Below are 22,600 nucleotides of genomic sequence, written 5' to 3' on the forward strand. Positions count from 1 at the left end.
ACCTTCACAGACACATACAAACACACATATGAAGCATCTGTGGCTTATGGTATGTCTGGTTGTACATATGTGAAGTACTCTTTTATCGCTTAATTGTTATTGTTGTTGTTGTCGCTATTATTATTAGTTTACTTGTATTGAATTTATTTGCCTACGAGCGGCGTAATGCACAGCGCATACCTCGCACTTACATACTCGTACATACATATATATAAATATGTATTGTGTGTACTCTCAGCAAGTGCGTATAGCCATGCTCATTATGGTACTTTAATGGTTTTTCTGAAACACATACGTATAAATAGCGTCCGACATTAGTAATTACACTGCATTAGTTAGCAAACGTAATTGGGATAACAACAAGCGCGGCAGCAATAGCTGGAATTCAAGAAATTATTAAAAACAGAAAATTTTATCTGAAATTGTGTAGTAACCGAAATCAGCAGAAATACAAAATGAAGTTTACAGTGAGCATCCTGTCACTCTGTGGATTAATTGCCTTCGCCTTGGCGGCGCCAATCGATGACTCTGCCACCGCACAGATTCTACGATACGACAATGAGAACATTGCCGATGGCTATAAATTCGGGTGAGTTGGAAAATACCTGAAGTGAAAACGAAAGTGGCCCAAAATTCTGTTTCTGTTTCTGTTTCTGTTCGGTTTTGTAAAGTAGTATTAATCGGTTAATATTCATACGAACGGTTACAAACCGGATATTCGAATAATCGGTTTTCGGGTTATTCGAATAATTTTAAGAGCCCTAGTAAATACTTGAAGGGAAATGGAAAGTGGCACAAAATTCTGTTTCTGTTCTGTTTTGTGGAATATGTTAATTTAGAAAATCTTGAGTGAATTGAAGTAAAGCAATCACCAAAGCAGTTATAAATTAAAAATAAATTAAAATTTCAGGAAATTTTTTAATACTCTTTTTTGAATTTAATTAACAGTAAATAAACACTATTATTATTTTAGTATTTTAAAAGGTTCCCTTCAATAATAAAGCCAGGGTTTAATAATTATAAAAGGCTCTACATACAGATTTTAAATTAATTAGATGAGTCTTAAATATTATTATCGATTATTTCTGGAAATTTTCTAAAAATTTTAAAATAGAGAATTTCCTCAAATGATGTCCTGCTGAACTTAAGAACACACAAAGAAACCTTTTAAGTGAGCACTTGTCCTGAACTAGGAAAAAACTATCGTAGTTTTGTATCCTCGAAAAGAAGCACTGCAGAATTCATAACAAGATAAAGCATTGAGATACGGAATCATTATTTTTGAAGATCCTACATAATTTATAACCGAAACGTAATTTGCTTTCAATTTGCATAAATAATTGTCGAATACTTTTCAGCTTTAGTTTAAGGCTGCTGTTTCATTGATGATTTTCTAATACTACCATCATTATCATTCATCATCATCAAATAAATATTAAAATTTAATTTCTAATTTAATTTCCAGTTATGAGACCAGTGACGGTGTGACGCGCCAGGAGGAGGCTGAACTAAAGAACGTCGGCACCGAACAGGAGGCCATTTCTGTGCGCGGTTCAGTCAGTTGGGTGGCACCAGACGGTCAGACATACACATTGAATTATATTGCCGATGAGAATGGTTTCCAACCACAAGGCGATCATTTGCCACATGTTTAATGCTGTGCTGTGGAGGAGTTAATATGAAATTAATAACGTTTTTATATGCATTTAGTTTTAGTGTAAATATACAAAAAACATAAAATGAATTGTTTTATAAGAAAGTAACAGTATTAAATTGGCTTATTGCAATTCTTTAATCACTTGGTTTTATTTGATGACATATGGAACTTGAAAGTGAAACACATTGTAAGAGCGTTAAAGTGTAGAAATTACTGCTTAAAATTCGTGTGATTCTGTTCAAATAAGAAAATGTTTGCTGAATGTTGACAACCTAGTGTTTAATTGCAAAATACAGCTTTGCATTGTACGTGTCCTTAAATGTTTTAGGGTATATACATATATAATGTTTTTAGGATAGTACCTGAATTCCTCCTTAGTGTAATTTTAGGCACATCAACACATAATTAAATTAAACAAACATTTTTCAAAATGCTTGGATATAATATTTCGAGATTTAATGTTTAGAATTATCCTGAATATATCTGAAAATCTAATTTACCAAAAATATATGATAATATTTCATAAGTTTACGAATCAGGTTTGTTGCTTAAGTCTTCTGTTTGTAGGCACTAAACAGATTCTAGCGCATTAGTAGCTTGCAAAAACCATTATTATAGTTTAATAGAATAATAGAATATAGAATTTGGGGAAATCATCGTTATTGATATTAGTATTTAGTTGGCTTTTTTAGAGAATACAGTGAGAATGTTGGGATGTTCCACTTATTTTTTTTTTTGGAGATTTTTGAAGTGTAGACTGAAACATTTAGAATATAGACTGGCCTAAGAATGAAATATATTTAAAAATGATTTATCAATTAATGTGTGAGTCAATTTTAGTATGGTCTCATCTAATCATGGATTTTTAGTTTATTTTTTAATTTATTCTGCACAATTGACCTTGCATTTAAATGCAAAAATAATTATTGCTCTACTTTTATCAATTATCAAGTACACGAAATGTGAATTAATTTAAGATTTCTTGTTATTAAACAAGATTTACTTGGCTATGGATTGATTCAACAGATGATTATGTTTGAAAAAAATATTCCAAAATTTAATATTTTAAATTTAGTTATTTCAAAGTTAGACATAATTGTTGCTTTGAAATACAGCTAGAATCTATATTCTATATTATTTTGACTGCTTCTGTTTAGGTGAATATTTAGGTTAGGACACATATACTTTTGTGAAGCCTGGATCCTCTCTAAATTAGCAATTAGGAGTCGACAAAGTGCCCTGAACCTACTACAAATCTGCAGAGATTTTTACCTTCCATATTCGCTATTTCGTGAGCTTGCTCGAAAAAGTGAGATCCAAGAAATCTCTTTCTTTCCCGCAAAGTCAGGACAATCCAGAAGAAAGTGATGAGACGATTTCACCTCATCGTCCTCCATGCAGCTTCAACAGCTAGCGTTCGGTAAGATTTTTAACCTTACAGCGAAGATCCCGATGGGACAACCAGTAAGATCCCCTACGACTAAGAAGAGATACGGTATACTGAGGACGAAGAGCCCGGTAGACTTACCACGGTTTACCTTGGGTTAGAAGCATTTTGCGACTGCGCATGTGCTAGTGACTTGCCAGCTCCTACCCAGTTCAGCCGAGGCCCATCTGTCCATTAGCAAACCGCAATAGGACAACGGTGCTCTTACATGGTGAACACTTATAAATAATATAAAAATTAGAGTTTAGTTCTAATAGACTTAAATGTATATTTGATCGGTCAAAGTTTTGAGGATAATTTTGCATTATAAAAACTTCAACCACATGCTTCTTTCGTCCATAAACACCTTACATTCATCTATGTATATATTGATTGCCGATACACCTGCAATGAGCATAAAGCCATAGACCTCTAACTTTAATGAAACTGTTAATATTGGTCAAGCAGATTGAGTAGATACTTCTGTAAATATTATTTTAAAATGTTGAATTGTGTTAATATGACAATATTCGTATATTTATTATATTCTCTATATCAAATAAAAATTATTTCCTTGGCTCTAATTTCTGTTTAGAGATATTTATGTAGATTCTGCATATTCTAGGCATAAACACTCCACTTTAACAAAATTAGCGTCTACACTATACACGTTGTCTGCGAATTTTGATATTAGCTGCAAATACTAAGCTTCCACAAGTGAAGCACCGACACAATGAAGCAACCATTTCAGCCGATATTCAATTCGAATGGTGTCATTCGATAAAAATTGTTGTTGAGTGTAACGGACTGAACGAATCCAATTGCAACGAAAGCATGAGTAAGTAACATATTACTGTTATTTATATTAAAGCTGGCATTGATATTAATTTATAGCAGAGATGTATCAAGCGCTTACAGGAAAGAAATTCCGGTCTACTCAGGCTGACCATTTCTATAAATTTATTAAGAAGTCATGCCAAAAAGAGGAAATTTCCAACACGCCAAATAAATACAAACTGCATGCAATAATACTTGCATAAATATAAACAAATATATTATGATTTCTTTTTGTTCTTGTTTCACTCGCTCAGCTTCTAATTGCTGGCATCATCATCTATCAATTTCGGATTTTTGCGCTAAAATACTAATTAATATATGGTATTGTATTATGGACAAATGCTTTAATAAAGCATTAATTAATTTTTGACATGAGTATGTTGAACAGAAGCCGGACAAAGAAATTGGGAAGACGCCAACACCGAACTGCATGCCAAGTGTACAATTGTAGAAATCTTGCACACAGAGCATTATGCATAGAGCTTAAAAAAAAGAAAAACAGAAAAAGATGTTTTAAGAAAAAGTGATGCAAACAAATAACTCACAGCGACCACAAATGTGGAAAAAATTGAAGAAAACAACAACAACAACATGAGTTAATGTGTAATTAAAAGAGTTTTTGACAATTGGTAAATGGTAAGGCAGGAGTGGCGGCGGCGCAATATTTTGCTTTGTGAATTAACGACCGGCCGGCCGGCCTGTCTGTCCATCGGCTCAACGCCTTTGTATGTGTGTACAAGTGGATTTTTTTGCGATGAGGACATTTTAAATATGTTTGTTTCATTTTTTACACTACCTACGATTGCTGGTGAGTGTACCAAAATTCAACAAAAAAAGAAGCATTGAAGTAAAAAAATAAGTAAAAATGAAGTAATCGTCGTAAAATAAGTGTAGCGCATCTTCTGCTCACAGCTTTCCCGTTGGTATAAAAGACTTTGCGTGGATTTGTGCAATATCAGTACACAGTGAGTGCTTACACCAGTGCAACAAACCAATTACAAAGGATTAACTCCCGATATTTCAGGAATTACACAGAATCTCTATAAACTATAACAAAATGAAATATCAAATTGTTTTGCTGTTCGCCTGCTTTGCCGCCGTCTGCTTGGCTGCGCCACGTCCCGATGAAGCCGATGAGAAGGCCGAGACATTGCGCCTGGAGGCCGAGAATAATGGCGTCGATAAATATTCCTTTTCGTAAGTATCCGTGAAATATATTTAAGGGATTGTAAAGAGAGAATAATAATATTTGCCAATCACTTCCACATTTTAGCTACGATACTAGCAACGGTATTTCACGCACCGAAGAGGGTGAACTCAAGACCATTGACGATAATGCCGCCATCGTTGTGCATGGCTCCACTTCTTGGACGGCACCGGATGGCAAGAAATTCGAGCTCGTTTTCACCGCCGATGAACTCGGCTATCATCCTTCGATCAAACTAGTCAGCTAAATAAAATATTTTTTGGTGTTTACTTAGCTTTACTGTGCAAATTTCACCGCCAGAAATTGTGTTTAAATTGTATCTAGTAAATATAAACGTTTATGAATAAATATTAAATTGCATGCATATATGAAAATATACATAAGGGAGTGTTGTTTAATTTCTAATACATATTCTAGCAGTGATAGACATGTATTGGTCCATGTTATCTAATGAATTCTCTGCTATCCAGATACATATACATCTTGCCTACTAACCGATTTATGCAATATAAGTTCAACCACTTAGAACTATGGAACTATGCTAGTGTATAAACAGATTTAATTCAATTTGGTATCAAATTATTCGAATTATCCGAAACCCAATTTATCTCAACAATCTTCTTCTTCTTGACTGACGTAGACAACGCTTACGCGGTTATAGCCGAGTCCACAACAGCGCGCCACGCATCTCTCCTTTTGGCAGTTTGGCGCCAATTGGTAATACCAAGTGAAGACAGGTCCTTCTCCACCTGGTCCTCCAGGTCACCCTCTTCCTCGGCTTCCACCAGCGTGTACTGCATCGAAAACTTTCAGAGCTGGGGCACTTTCGTCCATTCGAACAACATGACCCTCGAAAACTCCTAGAAATTATCTACAACTTCAAAGTTATGACTGTCAACAGTGACGTGGGAGCCAAGACGCGAGTGCGCTGACTGTTTGTTTGATGACAGGAGATATTTTGTCTTGTCCTCGTTCACCGCCAGACCCATTCGCTTTGCTTCCTCATCTCAACAATCTATCGTACATATATTTACAAGTAAAGTCACCTAAAGGTATAAATTCTACTTATTCGGTATAAGCGGTGGTAGCGACAACAAATCACAATATGTTCAACGAAACTTGCTAACTGGAGAACAAGATGGACCGAAATAAAAATATAAGATATGTGTTCAAAAAATAACGGGAATTTTAATATTTTCTTTAAAATTTTTTTGCATTTTTCAAAAATATGCACTTCTTCTCATCGACGAAACACTTCTCCAACTCAATTTTTGGGATAGTCTTTGACTCTCTTTCTCACGAAGTCATATCTGGCGAATACGGAGGCTGGTAACGGTATTGTTTTTGGCTAAGAATTCACGAACAATCACCGAAATATGAGTTTATAACAAACGAAAAATACCAACCGATACAAACAAAGTAAGCAAAGAATACAGCTGAAAATTATACCGTATTTCAAGGGCATAATATCAACAGAATATCAACAGAACAAAAAAAATTTACTCTGCAAACGCGTGAAATTTGAAATTTTAAAATTCCCGTTATTTTTTTGAACATGCCTTCTGTTATTACCAAATTTCTATAAAAATGGGCATTATCAACCTAGCTTAGAAAACGTAATGAAAATAGATGAAATAGAATAGATAGTTTAAGAGGATCCCCCCCCCCCCCATTCTCGATTTCAAATATTGACGATTTTCAATGGGCTGGTAAATGAACATCAATTATTTTTTAGGGTTGTAGCTTTGCATACATTTATTTGAAGACTTGAAAAAAAAAGAAAACAAATTTACATACTTTTTTTGTTGTTTTTTGTGTCAAACAAAAGCCCTTCTTTTCAGCGGCGCTTGTGATTTCCGCTCATTGGAACATCTGAAACCAAAACTTCCAATGTGATTAGAAAGAGTACGTGTTAGGCTCTGGTATGAACTAGGATTATTAATTTCGTGGAAAAATTAACAAAATGGCGGACCTTTGACATTTTTTTTAAATCGCCTGTTTTCAGCCACAAATCAAGTTGAAAAGTAAAGAAGATCTTCACTGATTTATCCTAGTTCATAGCATGGCTATATATGTATGGCTATATAAGAATAACATATTAAAATTTGGAATCGATTGGATTAATAGGTTTTGAGTAACCTCATGCGTCAGTCATAAAAACATTGTTTCGAGAATACACGCGGTTAAAGTTTTGAGGCCCTTAAATCATTTAAAATGTCGTCGAATTGAGCTTCTAGATACCAATGTGGGAGAATAAGATAAAAGGACTTCAAATACAAAACTGTTATAGTCTGAATTGCATGTCATTAATAATTGTTTCACTCCGCAACTTAACCAGTTCTATGAAGGTGTTTTCTCAAGGTCACAGTAATGCATTTATGTGCGAAACTTAATTTTTATTAGCGCTTTCATTGCTTCTCGATCGTTTGTCAAATTGCTTAACTACCATCAACAACTATTTTGCATATTTTAACTGTTTAATTGATTTTTATTACTTTTTAAATTCGAATCTAAAATGCAGTTCGTTCTTTCTTATTTTCTTTTTAAACTTTCTCGTTCTTGAATTTGCATTTATGCATAATTTATGGAAATCCAGCCGGATTAACACAGTTAGCAACACATAATATTTCAATTATAATTTCTCATGGTAAGCTTAACTGCTTACTTATAGCAAACAAGTTGTCAACTAAATGGTTAAGCTTAAGAAATTCAATTGAAATCTTTACTTAGTTGCTTGATATTTGATTTTGTGTATTGAAAGATAGACACGGAGCTGTAAACTTTGAACAATTTGTGCGGTAGAAAAAAAAGTCCAAAATAATTTACAGAAATGTGCTCAGTTGGCACTCTTGGCTGGAAAAACAATCCGTTTCAGTTCCCGAATGTTTCCGTAGACCCGAACGATCCTCTTCTTTTAATATAGTACTTTCAAATCACAAACTACTGATTCCTTTGATTTCTTTACTCAACTTTATTCAAAATTTGTATTGTTTATTAGCAAAAGTAAACTAATGACCAGTTTTGACTAGTTTTCCGACGAAACTCATTTTAAATATTTGTACAAAACTACAACAACACATCTTTGATTTCAGCTTATGAGCAAATAGCTATAGAATATATTGAAATATATACTGTAAAAAAAATTAAATTATTTAAAAATCATTTTAGATTTGCATAGATATTTTTTTGGACTTAACAAACGTCCGTATTCGCACAACAAAAAAACAAAGCGAATCTACGTATTAACATCTCAAAACACAATTTAGCGCTAGACAACAAACCGGTATGTGTGCGCGCGAACAACAATATACTCGTACCAAACATGTTTTGGACGCACTTTAGACAGAAAATGCGGCAAATTTTTGATTAGCCTAATACATGTCTACCATGTCTTCTTAAAATCGAAAGAAGCTTCTCAAATATGGAGCCTCATAGGCTCATAGGTTTTCAAATATTCAAAGTACTCCTACGTAGGCCGTTGATATTTAACACGTGTAAGGCGATTTAGCATACATAAGTTGACTTCAAATTATTAGATGACGTCTACGCGGTCATTGAAAGCAGTAACGGAAGTTAAGCGTTGCCTTTGAATTATTGACACATAATTTACTAATATGTTCATTAATGCCAAATGTCATATTCATTAAGCAAATTATGCCTATTACCATGCAGATTTGGTGTTTTCTGCAAATTTGTTGAGAGTTGTAGTAATTGACGTCAAAACTGCGAATTACAAATTTGCATGAGAGTTCGTGAAAATTGGCATGTCAGCAAATTTTTTTTTTACAAATTTGATTTTGTTTTTTATTTACTTAAGCTATTTGTATATATTTTTATTTTATTTAATTACTTTAAAATTACCTTAAATACAAGAATCATTAAGTTATTGCTATCAAGTTCGTGTCTAAAGTCTTTTGACTGTATAGGGAAAATTGCAGATTATTTTATTTTTTTTATTACAAACATTTTTAAAACTATGACAATATCTGGATATCACTACAACTAGTTCCAAAACTAACGAGCAGTTTGATTTCAGTATCTTACAAACAAATTACATAGAAATTAATAATAACATACATATATGTTATGTAATTGATTCCTTTTTATTTTAACTTGCAACTAAATTATGTGGATTTTTCAGCATAATCGATTAGAGAGGCTTGCATCTAAGAAGAGATTTCTCGCCTCCTCGTTCACATGTTCATTGAGCCTTTTGTAGTGGACCTCTGCCTAAATCGTTATTTCTTCGGCGACTGTATTAACCCTTAGGTCTCGATGAATATCAGCATTTCTGCAGTACCAAGAAGCATTTACAATGCCTCTTAGCACCTTGTTTTGAAAACGTCGGCATCGAGAGTAATGCCAAGATATTTGACTGTTTTGCATATGGTATGGTACTTATAGGGTGATAAGTGATTTTTTTGTTTGTAAAATTTACATGAACGGACTTGCCACCGTTTAGTTTTATTCTCCATTTTTGAGTCCAATTAACTACAGAGTTGATCGCATGTTGCAAGTTTAGCGCAGCTTTTTCAGCTGTTTTTTCAACGCATAGTATTGCGGTGTCATCAGCAAAAGTGGCAGTCATGCTGTTTGGTGCCAATGGTAAGTCTCTTGTATACAGAATGTACAAAAGTGGACCTAAAATACTTCCCTGAGGAACTCCTGCTTTAATTTCTTTTAGTTTTGAGAATTCATTCTCTTGTTCGGAAGTATCTTAAGGTGATATATGATTCCAGAAGAGCACAAGACTCAATCGGAAGACATGATTTTAGTTTTTGTATAAGAACTTCGTGTGCAACGTCAAGGAATACGGCTGAGCATACGTTTCCCACCTCCAAGGATTTTTCTATTTCGGATGTTATTATATGAATTTGTTCTATTGTTGAATGCTTGTTTCTGAATCCGAAGTGATGCGATGCGATTAACTGCTTTTCATCGATTATGGATTTTAATCTTTTATAAAATAATTTTTCAACAAGTTTTGAGATTTGTGGAAGTAGTGAAATGGGTCTATATGACGAGACTATATGAGGATCCTTTCCTGGTTTAGAAACCATAACAACTTCGGCAATTTTCCAAAGACGGATGTCGCGAATAATGTGCAATGTCTTGTAACCGCAACGGATCGGGAATTTTTGACTGTCAGTGGTGTGAACTTGAAAATAAAACCTCAAAGCTATATATAAAATATTAAAATATCAATTACAACAACAACAAGAACAGCAATATCATGCATTTTTATTAATGAAAAATTAGTTTTTTTTTCAATTTCTTGTCCTTCAAACAATTATATGCCAAAAGGGTTGCCAATGTGCCTAAGATTTTATACATATATCGAACTTATGTTGAAAAAAGTTGAAAAAATCAGTGCTCTAATGACTAGTATATGTGCGACTGCGAGCTCATTCTGATCAAAGATGGATCGCAAGAGATTACTAGGTTATTTGCTCTTAGCAAGGTTCTGCTCGCCATAATTGTAGGAGTTATTACTGGACATTGCCCATGGTTAAATATTCTATCGAATACAACTTCCCAAAGTTGCATGGAAGATTGTGAAATTGCGACACAGATACTCTTTCTCCTTGACTGTTCCGAATTTGTTAGACTGGACGAACTTCTAAGAATCAGTTGAACTACCCCAAAAATAAATTAGTGGTTTCAACTAATACGAAAAAAGGCTCTATGAGCTTTATGGTCTGCTGAGGGTCTTTGAAGTCCTAAGTGTACTAGTGGGAACTCTTGTGGGTGTGGTACAGGTATCTGGCCAATAACCTAACCTCACCAACGTTGGGATCTATTTTAGTTACTTGGATATAGCATGATATTCAACTTTTATAGGGTATAGAGATAAACAAACAAATTATTAGCGAATATAAACACATCTGTCAAGTGTCTAAATAGAAGCAAATTGATGACAGAATGTAATGCTTCAATGAAATGATGAATTACAAAATAATAGTTATACAATAGCTAGATGATGTATAAGTGGAAAAAACAACAGTTATCTAATTGCAATAATTGCCTAATCACTAATGGGCGCGGCAACAATAGGCACGACTTAGAAAAATCAATAAAGCAAAAACTACTCAAACAGTTAAGTGAGTTGTAAAACTGCCATATTATTACATATGTACATTCTAACGGCAAAATGCGCTGCAAAGGAAGTAAAATGAGCAAAGCATGCAGCAAAATGCAGTTATAATTTGAAACACCGCTAGATACACAATGTGCACAAAATTCGCTACAAATACATTTTATATAGACAAAGCGGCGCACAACTGCAATTATATATATATACGAGTATATATATATATATATATATGTAAATATATATATCTATAATCTTTTGCATTAAGACGAAAAGTGAATTTGCGGTGCGTAGTGAGCTCATCCGCTTGGAATTTCTAAACAAAAACACATTTATTGTGCTCCGGTCGAGGGGAGCTAATAAAAAATAAATTAAAAACTCAAATACAAACTCAAGTAAGGTGCCCAAAAAGCGGCGACGAAAATTGTGTCACTGCCACCACTTTGGTTGGCTTAGTGCGTGCGTGTGCCAAATACACGCACACAACTGTAGACCAGCGCATGAGAGCATCGGTAGTATATATGAGAGCAGGCTGCTGAGCACAGCCAGAAAGATGAGACAAAAATTGTTGTTTAAACAACAAAATGTCGTGAATTATATTTAACATGCAGTGAAAAAAACAAAAACAAAAAGTCATGTCTTTTATTGCCAATAATTTTTTCATGTTCATTTAAACTTTTGTTTTTGTTTTTTTGTTTAGTTATTTTATATGCTGGTTGGAAATTTATTGTTGAATCTGTTTCAACCTTCACTTGACCAATTTTTATTTTATTTCTGTAAAATATTTTGATTTTACACTTGAATTCAAATTTATTGTTTTTTCTCCGGAAAAAAGGTTAACAAACGTAAAAAAGAAAAATTATAAAAAATTTAAAAATGTTTAATTTTTTTTATTTTATATTTTTTTTACAAATATTTACTTGTGATGTCAATGGCTATTTAACCGTTATTTTTGTACGCCAACGTGTTTGTAAGTTTATATAAATTTTACTCACCCAAAATAGGTTTTTTGTTATATATTAAAGAAGCATAAGAAAAACAAAAAAGGAATACCTAGTTTCGGCCTCTAATAGTTTAAATGTCATCATGAAATGCAATGACAAGGGAGAAATTTGATAATAACCACACCCTACAGGGGTTATGTCGAAAAAAAAACTAAATTTCACAGAGAAAAGCTATACTCAGATTTTTATAAAAACTGTAAAATGGGCGTGGCATCGTCCACTTTTGGGTCAAAAACCATATCTCAAGAACTACTCGACCGAGTTCAATGAAATTTGATACATTACATTTTCTTGAAAACTGAATTAAGAAGCACGCCAATGTACTTCTCACATAGCCCGATATCGAACATGAGGGCCTCAGCGCTTCTGGCTAATTTTTTACCCAAAATATCGATATTTCTCTCAGATATTTTATAGAAATTCAGATCTAATACTTTTCATTTTAATAATGCGCCAAAAATGGTTAGAATCTGGTCATAACTGCATCTAGCTTCCATATATCTAATATTTGGTTTTTCAAACCCTCGATGAGCTATAAACCGTGTCTAGCGGTTAAATTTAGAATATCTCAGCAAAGTTAAATGAACGTATATTATTGGTTATAATAAAGCTGTTGGCGTTAGAATGAGTGAAATCAGTTCAGGAATTACCCTAACCCCCATATTCTGTATATAACGATATTCGTTATTCAAGTGGACTTTATGCCGAATATATGGGTTATATTACAAGTTATCTTAATAAAAATATAGCAATAAATTGCGAGAGTATTAAATGTTCGGTTAAATCCACATTTAGCGCTTCCTTACTTGCTTATATTTCAATATAAATACCCAACAGTTTTTTAACTTTCTTCAACAATTTAGTCTTACAATATTTTTTTTTTTGATACTCTCGCAGCAAAGTTGCTACGAGAGTATTATCGTTTTGTCCACATAACGGTTGATTGTAAGTCCTAAAACTAAACGAGTTAGATATAGGGTTATATATATCAAAGTGATCAGGGTGACGAGTAAAGTTCAAATCCGGATGTCTGTCCCTTGGCACAATAAGAAGGTTAAGTTCGAAGATGGGCGTAATCGGACCACTGCCACGCCCACAAAATGGCAATAACCGAAAACATATCAACAGCTATAATTCAGCCATAAATTAAGCTATTGAATGAATGAATATAACATAATATCTTCCTAGCGTACCAATGATATGTTGTGAAAATAGTCCAAATCGGTTCTCAACCACGCCTACTTCTCATATACCAGAACTCTGAAGTAGGTCTGAATAGTTTACCTTACAATATATAAATAAGAAGATATCGGCACAGAACTTTGCAAAAAAATACTGTATTTAAAGAGTGGCATCGCCCTTCTAAAAATCGTCGCAATTGGTCCATAAGTTTTTAAGACCCTGTATATCGAATATGAGGACCTCCGTACTTCTAACAAATTTTTTACTGAAATTATAGTTAACTCTTAGATATTTTGAAGAAATTTTGAGGGAATATGTTTCTTCTAACAATGTGCCTCAGTGCCAACAATGAGTGAAATCGGGTCATAACTTCATCTATCTCCCATATACTTAGTATCAGGGTTTTCAAACTTTCAATGGACTTTATACCATATATATGCCGAATATGTAAGTGAAATTGTTTGTTATATTAATAAATTTAAATAAATAAATTGCGAGAGTATAAAATGTTCGCTGACACCCGAACTTAGCGCTTCCTTACTTATTTATATTGTGAAAATCAACTTTTTGCTCAGTGTAGAATATATTATTTAATTGAAGTTTTATAAACTATATGGCAGACATGCTGCTAATCTGCTAATAAAAATATGTAAAAAGTCATTTGCGTATAAACCAAAACTAAAACAACAATAACAAATAAAACAAATACAAACGAAAGAGAAAAATGAAAAACAAGATATAAAATACAAGATGAGATGAAAAAAAAAAATCATTTATAAATAAATAAATTCAAGGGTAACTATCGAAAGTGATGTGAAAAAAAGGCGAAGAAGACCAAGACGTCAGCACAGTAAAAAATGATGCCACACAAACTGCGGTCGCCGCAGATATTTTGAAGGCCATTATGTAGAAGCAGATGCGCTATACAAACACACCAACACACCGCTGAGGCTTCGTTAATATATGCAAATATATTTATGAGCGTTTTAATGTGGTATAGTTGCTTTTCGATTTTCTTGTGGCTTCTACTTGTTGCTATCACGTACATACATAGTATGTATTAGCATTAGTATATTATAATCGTTGTTTTGTTGTTGCCTTTATTTCATATGTTAATTAAGTTTATACATATCAGCTCATATATATATATACATATGTATATTCTGTAAATATTGTTTATATGTGTGTATATATGTATGGCAGTACCGGCTTTAAGCGAGCGAGAGGAAGGAGAGAGTAAACCTATCAAATATTGTAGTGTGTAATTTAAATAATAATTATTTTATATATTTATTTTGAAAATTCTATTTATTTATGAATAATATTATACGCTTAGTAATGCAGGCACAAATTTTGAACTTAATGCAAATCTACTTTCTGCTATAGAGATTAATATGAAAAATAATTCTGTATAAATGCTCGTATATGAAAGAAAACATATGTCAGCATGATAAACAGTCCCATACGCTTCAACGATGACCAACTTTGGCGCGTGCACACTTTTATCTTTTACCGCTGGTAGAAAATGCAATGTTTAGATGGCAAACATCTCGTTATTCTCATTTATTTTCTCGCATTAATTTTCATGAAACAAATGCTTGGCCAAATATTTTGGAAACCTGTTCGTAGTTAATAAATATGCATTGGCGTTGATAGACCACTTTTTATCAGCTGCTTTACATATTCTTCTTATTATGATTTGAGAAGAGCATAGGCAATACAAATCAAAATTTAAATATGTCCACAAAAAAAAAAAACATACATTTGACAAACTCATTTGAATATTCTTGTATATGGGAAAAATTTGAGTCTAACTAGTTTTACTATCATTCGTGGCGTTTGTGGCGGCCCGAAAATAGTATAAAATGTAACAATCGCCCTCACTAAGTCAACATTCGCAATTTGCTAGTCACAAAGAGCATCATCCTTAAACAAAAAATCAAAATGAAATTCGTCATTGTTTTCGTTGCCCTCTTCGCTGTCGCCTTCGCCGCCCCAGCCACTCCCGATGGTGATGCTCAAGTCGTGCGTTTCGATTCCGATGTTCAGCCCAATGGATTCAACTATGCGTAAGTTTTCTTATTTCAACTATACCATATATCACAAAGGATCGAAGGATCTTTCAGCTAACGAAGTTCGATATTTTTTATTAAAAATCACTATTTCTTCATTGCAGTTATGAGACCAGCAACGGTATCCAAGAACAAGCCTCCGCCTCGCTCGATAACGAAGGTTCAGAAAATGAAGCTATCTCCGTCAAAGGCTCATACTCTTTCGTCGCTGATGATGGTCAAACCTACACCGTCACCTACATCGCCGATGAGAACGGTTTCCAACCACAAGGTGCTCATTTGCCCGTTGCCCCAGAAGCTTAAGTTATTAAGTATGGTTGACTAAGTTATTGTTATTTTACAAAAAAAAAAAAAAACGAATTGTTGTTTATTCCTAGTAATCCTCATATCAGTCTCGCTATGACAAACAATTGATCCTTTTTAATTAGTGTAATCAGTTGTTAGTTAGAGTCTAAGCAATCGAGGTTTAATAAATGTGTAATAAATATGAAGAAACAACAAAACGATAACTGTTTTTATAAATTGCTATAGTTGTTCGCTTCTTCTAACATACTAGCAATCCTTTGTCAAATTTGAATGGAAGCATCTGCAAATCTTATCTTTATATATATAAATCTTCTGTACGTGTGTTAGTCATTGAACTCTTCCTAAACGGCTGGACCGATTTTGATGAAATTTTTTTTGTGTATCGCAGGCGGTTTATACGATCAACTAGATATTGTTTTTTAGTTATATTATTTATTTAAAAATTGTTGTTGCTGTTAGCACAACTTACATAGGATCCGGCAGTAAATGTGTTACTAAGCGCATAACTCGAGAATAGCTGAATCGATGTCGCTAATTCTTTTTTTACAATATTCCTTGAAGTATAAGGGTGGTTCTTGCGGGGAGAAAATTTAAAAAAATTCTGAAATCCACACTTTTCTAATCTCCCATACAAACAATTTGTAATATCTACATACATACATACATACATGTACATATAATATAAAAATGAATTGCTGTTCGTTAGTCTCGCAAAAAGTCGAGAACGGCCAAACCGATCTGTTTAATTTTAGTCTTGAAACATTCATGGAAGGCCAGGAAAAGTTTAGAAAGTGAGTAAATATGGAAAAATTGCGAGGAAGTTAATAATAAGAGAATTTTATTCGATTTAACAAGAAAAAAAAAGAGAAAACAAAAAAAATAATATTTTGAAGGTTGTCATTGTTGCTTTGTTAAAATATTTTTTTTTATTATTCAATTGTATAAGGTTGTGTCGATAGTCCAAAATAATTTGTAACAAGTAAGGAAGAGCTAAGTTCGGGTGCAACCGAACATTTTATACTCTCGCAATTTATTGATGTAATTTTATTAAGATAACACACAATTTGACCTATATATGCGGCATAAAGTCCAATAGAAAACCATCATATATAGTATATGAGGGCTGATGTAATTCCAGAACCAATTGCACTCATTTTCACCACAATTAACAACTAACATATGAGTGTTTTTGCAACAATATCAAATTGCGATTGTAGAAGCAGTTGGAAATGGTATGGTCGCAGTTGACACCTCGATGGATTAATAACATTTCCAACAGACTTCTGTCACTGCATTGACTCGAAAGAGAAGTTTTCCTGACATGAAACCTCAATATGTTAACCTTAAATGATTGATTGCATGCTGCTATATTGGTGGTAAAAAAATAATAAAGATATCGATGATCTTAATGTGACAATTTAGAATTTCGGTCCAGGAGCCAAGATTGGACCAACTTAATTTAATGTATACCTACTGCTAGTTCTTAATAAAAATCGTAGCACTGAGTACTTATGTATACGCACATTACAAGTCGCAGTATATTCAGTTTGGTACATAAATGGTTTTAATTTCATATTCTAATAAAACAAAAAAAAAAAACAAATTTAGCACTGTGTTAGTACTCCAAGCAAAAACAAAAGCAAAAAAACTTTAATTAGATGATTAACTAACGACCGCCATGGCTTCAGGTTTTTCACGCGCGTCTTTGCTGCGATCGCGATTCGCTCTCGATCCTCAAACTTTGCAACTTAGCACCAACGTTTCATATATCATTGGGGTCAGACAACAGCGAACAAGCTGTTCCGTCTTTTTATGCTTTAATGATATGCATAGGTGTATGTATGTATATTATTGAGTGCGTAAATGGTTGCGTTCATTTCCATATACCATATATAGTTTTTTTTTTTTGTCGTTTTTTACTTGTTTTTGTTTTGCTTTGGCTGATTCTTATTTACCGCTGCGACTAGCAGCAAAAATATTCACTAATGTCGACCGTATTTTTATTTCATTTTTAGTTAATTTCTTAGTTTAATGCTTTGATTATAAAATAGCAATAAAGAAGCTTTGTTGTCGTGTTTGACGTTGAGTGGGAACAGGCGTTGAACATTTGCATTTCAGATAAAACGGAAAAAATCCAAACTAACCAAACTAACTAACTAGTTTTACTATCATTCGTGCTTGTGAAGGCACGAAAATTGTATAAAATGTAACAATTGCCCTCACTAAATCAACATTCGCATTTTGCTAGTCACAAAGAGCATCATCCTTAAACAAAAAATCAAAATGAAATTCGTCATTGTTTTTGTTGCCCTCTTCGCTGTCGCCTTCGCCGCCCCAGCCACTCCCGATGGTGATGCTCAAGTCTTGCGTCTCGATACGTCTAACGTTGGAGTGGAGGGCTTCAGTTACAAGTAAGTTTTCTTATTCCACCTAAACGGCAAAGGATTAAGAGATGATCAAAGTATCATCTCAAAGTTGTTAGCAAACGAAGTTCCATATTTTTATTAAAATTCCTTATTTCTTCATTGCAGTTATGAGACTAGCAACGGTATCAGCGAACAAGCCACCGGCTCGCTCTTGAACAAAGGTTCAGAAAATGAAGCTATCTCTGTTCAAGGCTCATTCTCCTACATTGGTGATGATGGTCAGACCTACACCCTCAAATATGTTGCTGATGAGAACGGTTTCCAACCACAAGCCGCTCATTTGCCCGTTGCCCCAGAAGCTTAAGTTGCTAAATATTTAAAGCAAATTGTTTAATTTTTATTTACAAATCCCTAAAAATTCCCCTCCTTGTAATCCTGATCCTAGTCGTCCTACCCGTAACAACTGCCCGGATTGCTATTAACAAGGTGTTGTTATTGTTAAATGCTATGGGATCAGTGTGATCAGTTGTTAGTCCTTAGTGTAAGCTACCAAAACATAAAACAAGAGTAAAGAAAATACTTACACAAAAAAAAAAAACAAAGCTTTTCTATTTATTTTGTCAACAATACGAGGAATAATTAAATTATCTTTTTAAATACTCGTGGTAACTAGTAAGCAGGAAATAACAAGAAAAGGAAGCGACTACGCAGAAAGTGCTATATTTATTACTGAAAGAAGCTTGAGATCAAATCATCAAACTATCTTATATTATTTATCGTTCTAATTTGATAAAGGGATGATCATATGACAATTAATAGAACAATCGATTGATCTTGAATATACTTCGTCATACGTCAAATAGTTTTTCCAGATAGTATGTATCGAAATGATCAGGGCGTACGTCCGTCCGTGCAAGCAACTTGAGTAAAAATTGATGAAACTTGGAAGATGTATTTTTTGGCACCATAAGAAGGTTAAGTTCGAAAATGGGCGTAATTGGACCACTGCCACGCCCACAAAATGTCAATAACCGAAAACATGTAAAGAGCTATAACTAAGCCATAAATTAAGCTATGGGTGTAAAACTTGGTATGAAGGATCGCACTATGAAGGGGCATATGTGGATGTAATTATTTGCGGGAAGTGAGCGTGGCTCCGCCCCTACCCATTTTTTTGTACATGTCTCGTAAACTATTAAAGCTAAATTAAGGAAACTTTCTAGGGTCGTTTCTATTCGGTACTACCTTATACAGTCCAAAAATGGAGCAAATCGAATTATAACCACGCCCACCTCCCATACAAAGGTTATGTTGAAAACTTCTAAAAATGCTTTAATTCAGTGAGGAACCTTAGATTTCATTATAAATGTGGTACAGAAGAACTACACTCAAAATGGTATACAAAATTTTAAATTGGCGTGGTTCCACCGGCTTATGGGTCAAAAACCATATCTACGAAACTACTCGACCAATTTCAATGAAATTCGGTTCATAATATCTTCCTTGCTTCCCAATGATTTCTTGAGAAAATAGTCCAAATCGGTACACAACCACGCCTACTTTCCATATACCAGAAAATTGAAGTCGGTCTGAATCGTTTACTTTACAATATATAAAGTAAGCACTAGTGAATATATCGGAAAAGAATACTGCATTTATAGTCTGGCATCGTCCTACTAAAAATCTTCGAAATCGGTCCATAAGTTTTCAAGATCCTATATATCGAATATGGGGACCACAGTGCTTCCAAAAATTTTTTTTACGGAAATATAGGTAACTCTCTCAGATATTTTGGAGAAATTCAGAGGGAATATGTTTCTTCTAGTAATATGTCTCCGTGCCAAAAATTAGTGAAATCTGGTAATAACTTCCCCAATTTCCCATATACTTAATATTAGGGTTTTCAAACATTCAATTGACTTTATACCATATACTTATATGCCGAATATGTGAATAAAATCGTGTGTTATATTAATAAAATTAAATAAATAAATTACGAGAGTATAAAATGTTCGGTGACACCCGAACTTAATTCTTCCTTACTTGTTAATTTTTCTCTTCGATTTCTATTTTCCTTTTGAGTAGCATGATCCATAACAATCGGAATAATGTCGATCAACAAATGAAAATGTTTCAGTTAAACTGTCCTAATTTAAATTGGTCGTCCACTTAATGAATTTAAATTTTATGTTAAGTTTACCTAGTACGTGCGAGAGCAACCTCACAACTAAAATCGAATCTAGAAAGCATGTGTTATTCTTCATGAACATACATATTGAAAACCAAAGCAACATTTGCACTAATACTATTACATAAATTGAAACAGTTTCACACATAAATAAAACAAATTCATTTAAGTGAAGGCGTTGCAGCATACATTTAGGCAATTTTATCGAAGAATTTTGCTGCTAACTTTTCTGTAATGAAAGACAGTACTAGATTCATAGTATACATTCAGGCGTCATAAATCTTAAAGCTGTGGTTAGTGATAAATACACTGAAAAATAACTACCTATTCCCAAAATAAACCGATGTCACACTTGTATATAGCTGAAATCGAGTTTATGTTATACTCAGACGCCATTTATAAGGTAAATCAGCTTTTTGCGCAAAAAAATATAAAAAAAAATTATCGATTTATATCAAGCAAGCCGTGATCAAATCGTAGTTCTTATACAGTAAATAAAAGTACAAATGCTATTCTTTACAGAGACTATCAACGCGCAAACTGAACTACAGAAATTTTAATAATATCTAACCATTGGTTATGTGTACACACCAGTAGTTGTGCACATATTCACTTGTATGTGACAACCGTTATACTCAATTGGTGTACTCATCAATCAATAGCAATTATCTGCAACTAACAACACTCATTAAATTACAATTAATTTTATTATTAATATGCATAACCAAAGCTGTCAACATAAGAATACTGACACCAGGAAATATTTATGTTGTGGCATATGCATTTGAATAACGGTTTTGTGCATAATACAGGGAAGTAATAAGGCTATCAAGACCCGCTTTGACAATTACAATTAACTACCGTTGCCTTAGGGCTTCAAAAATTTACTGAAAACCTATTATAGAGGTCGAGATGTAATCGAAGTAGAAATATCGGGAAATAACTCTGTAAAAATAGAAAATATATGTGGTTGAAAACTTTAACTTTTGCTGATTAAGGCCACATGATTTGAGTGATACGCATAAACGTACTCGTATGCAACACATCTCTTCTAAAATGTTTTTTTACTCTTAACCAGCCTATTAAAATTAGCATATGAACATAATTATATACACAACAGCATAGCGTTAATCAGGCACGAATCAATTGTTATCGCATTCTGATCAGAAAGTTAAGTATGAGCAATTCTTGTTGTTTTAATGACCTTGACAGCAATAAATCCAAATGTCAATGAAGTACATTCATATGCTCGTGTATAATTAATAGAGGTCTTTCGCTAATGATTCACGCTCACAATTAATTAGTTTTAATATACATATACATATTTATCGTTATTAGTAATGAATTTAGTATAAATTTTGTAAAAATACACAGTAAATTAAATATATAGTCATAGGTGTTGCCCAATTCAAAAACTAACCCATATAAGTCCGGGAGACTTTCTTAGTATTTGTTAAGGCTTTTAGTAACTCAAATAAAATGTTTTTTCCTGTTTGTTCAAACGTGTCAAATTTATAGATGAAGCATGTGAAAATACATTTTTTGGTGTCTATATGGGTGATTCTGCGATAAGAGGTAACTTGTGCGGCAATCAACTTAAAATATTGTTTTTGTTCTTTATGTTGCAATTTTTTTAAATGAATCACATCATTTTAATGTAGTGTATTAAGTAACATTACAATTTACTGCATAGTTAACACAATTTTTTCTGAAATTCATTTCAAAATCTTAAAAAGTCCTTCCGCTGGCTTGTCCCCTTACTGTTTTTCATTTAACTCTCGGACAATACATATATTTTTTGTATGAGATGCTAAACCAAAACTAAGGTCAATCGAAAGTAAAATAGTTAAAATTAATTATTGTTAAATAAAAAACAAATTTATTTAGTTTATTTCACATAATTTTTAAAATTAACTTTTGTCCCGTTTTTTTATGTATTTACCCTGCCAAATTTTGTTCCGCATGTACGAACATAAATTCAAAGACAGTCGCATTGAAAAAAATGCTCAAGGGCACATTTCAGCCTGAAGTTAGCAATACTAATCGCGAAATCCGTTTGAGTCAATTAAAAAAATTAAATTTATCATTAAAACGTCTCTCCCCAGTCATATTTCCCCTGGCAAAATAACTGCCTGGGATGACATCCGGACCGGAAGTCGTGCGGTGCTTGAGTCTTAAAACTTTCTTGCGTGAATTGAACATGACCCCTTCCCCCACCTCTAACCATCTCCAGCATTGGCAAAACAAAAATTATTAGCCTCCCA

At 33.4% G+C, this 22,600-nt stretch overlaps 4 protein-coding genes across 4 annotated transcripts; all 4 read left to right on the top strand.

Annotated features, from left to right (window-relative positions):
* The first annotated feature begins 317 nt into the window (after positions 1 to 317).
* Positions 318 to 1,795, top strand: LOC105214280 (endocuticle structural protein SgAbd-6). Its single transcript, XM_011187621.3, has 2 exons — positions 318 to 589; positions 1,466 to 1,795. The coding sequence occupies exons 1-2, from the start codon at positions 456 to 458 to the stop codon at positions 1,653 to 1,655; spliced, it is 324 nt and encodes a 107-aa protein (XP_011185923.1). The 5' UTR covers positions 318 to 455; the 3' UTR covers positions 1,656 to 1,795.
* Positions 1,796 to 4,859: 3,064 nt separating this feature from the next.
* On the top strand, positions 4,860 to 5,510 carry LOC105214271 (endocuticle structural glycoprotein SgAbd-5). Its single transcript, XM_011187612.3, has 2 exons — positions 4,860 to 5,117; positions 5,194 to 5,510. The coding sequence occupies exons 1-2, from the start codon at positions 4,978 to 4,980 to the stop codon at positions 5,372 to 5,374; spliced, it is 321 nt and encodes a 106-aa protein (XP_011185914.1). The 5' UTR covers positions 4,860 to 4,977; the 3' UTR covers positions 5,375 to 5,510.
* A 9,771-nt stretch (positions 5,511 to 15,281) lies between these two features.
* Positions 15,282 to 15,979, top strand: LOC105214266 (larval cuticle protein 65Ag1-like). The gene is made up of 2 exons (XM_011187599.3): positions 15,282 to 15,473; positions 15,581 to 15,979. Exons 1-2 carry the CDS (start codon positions 15,349 to 15,351, stop codon positions 15,777 to 15,779), a joined length of 324 nt encoding a protein of 107 aa, XP_011185901.1. The 5' UTR covers positions 15,282 to 15,348; the 3' UTR covers positions 15,780 to 15,979.
* A 2,016-nt stretch (positions 15,980 to 17,995) lies between these two features.
* LOC105214259 (flexible cuticle protein 12-like) lies at positions 17,996 to 18,750 on the top strand. Its single transcript, XM_011187589.3, has 2 exons — positions 17,996 to 18,193; positions 18,314 to 18,750. Exons 1-2 carry the CDS (start codon positions 18,066 to 18,068, stop codon positions 18,510 to 18,512), a joined length of 327 nt encoding a protein of 108 aa, XP_011185891.1. The 5' UTR covers positions 17,996 to 18,065; the 3' UTR covers positions 18,513 to 18,750.
* The last annotated feature ends 3,850 nt before the right edge of the window (positions 18,751 to 22,600 follow it).

Source organism: Zeugodacus cucurbitae, chromosome 4, assembly GCF_028554725.1.
Source record: "Zeugodacus cucurbitae isolate PBARC_wt_2022May chromosome 4, idZeuCucr1.2, whole genome shotgun sequence".
Classification (NCBI taxonomy): domain Eukaryota; kingdom Metazoa; phylum Arthropoda; class Insecta; order Diptera; family Tephritidae; genus Zeugodacus; species Zeugodacus cucurbitae.

Excerpts from the sequence above, each read along its gene's own strand:
- LOC105214280 (XM_011187621.3), top strand. The coding sequence starts at position 456 with ATGAAGTTTACAGTGAGCATCCTGTCACTCTGTGGATTAATTGCCTTC. Across the intron at positions 590-1,465 it reads GCCGATGGCTATAAATTCGG|TTATGAGACCAGTGACGGTG; the intron begins GTGAGTTGGAAA and ends TTTAATTTCCAG.
- LOC105214271 (XM_011187612.3), top strand. The coding sequence starts at position 4,978 with ATGAAATATCAAATTGTTTTGCTGTTCGCCTGCTTTGCCGCCGTCTGC. Across the intron at positions 5,118-5,193 it reads GTCGATAAATATTCCTTTTC|CTACGATACTAGCAACGGTA; the intron begins GTAAGTATCCGT and ends TCCACATTTTAG.
- LOC105214266 (XM_011187599.3), top strand. The coding sequence starts at position 15,349 with ATGAAATTCGTCATTGTTTTCGTTGCCCTCTTCGCTGTCGCCTTCGCC. Across the intron at positions 15,474-15,580 it reads CCCAATGGATTCAACTATGC|TTATGAGACCAGCAACGGTA; the intron begins GTAAGTTTTCTT and ends TCTTCATTGCAG.
- LOC105214259 (XM_011187589.3), top strand. The coding sequence starts at position 18,066 with ATGAAATTCGTCATTGTTTTTGTTGCCCTCTTCGCTGTCGCCTTCGCC. Across the intron at positions 18,194-18,313 it reads GTGGAGGGCTTCAGTTACAA|TTATGAGACTAGCAACGGTA; the intron begins GTAAGTTTTCTT and ends TCTTCATTGCAG.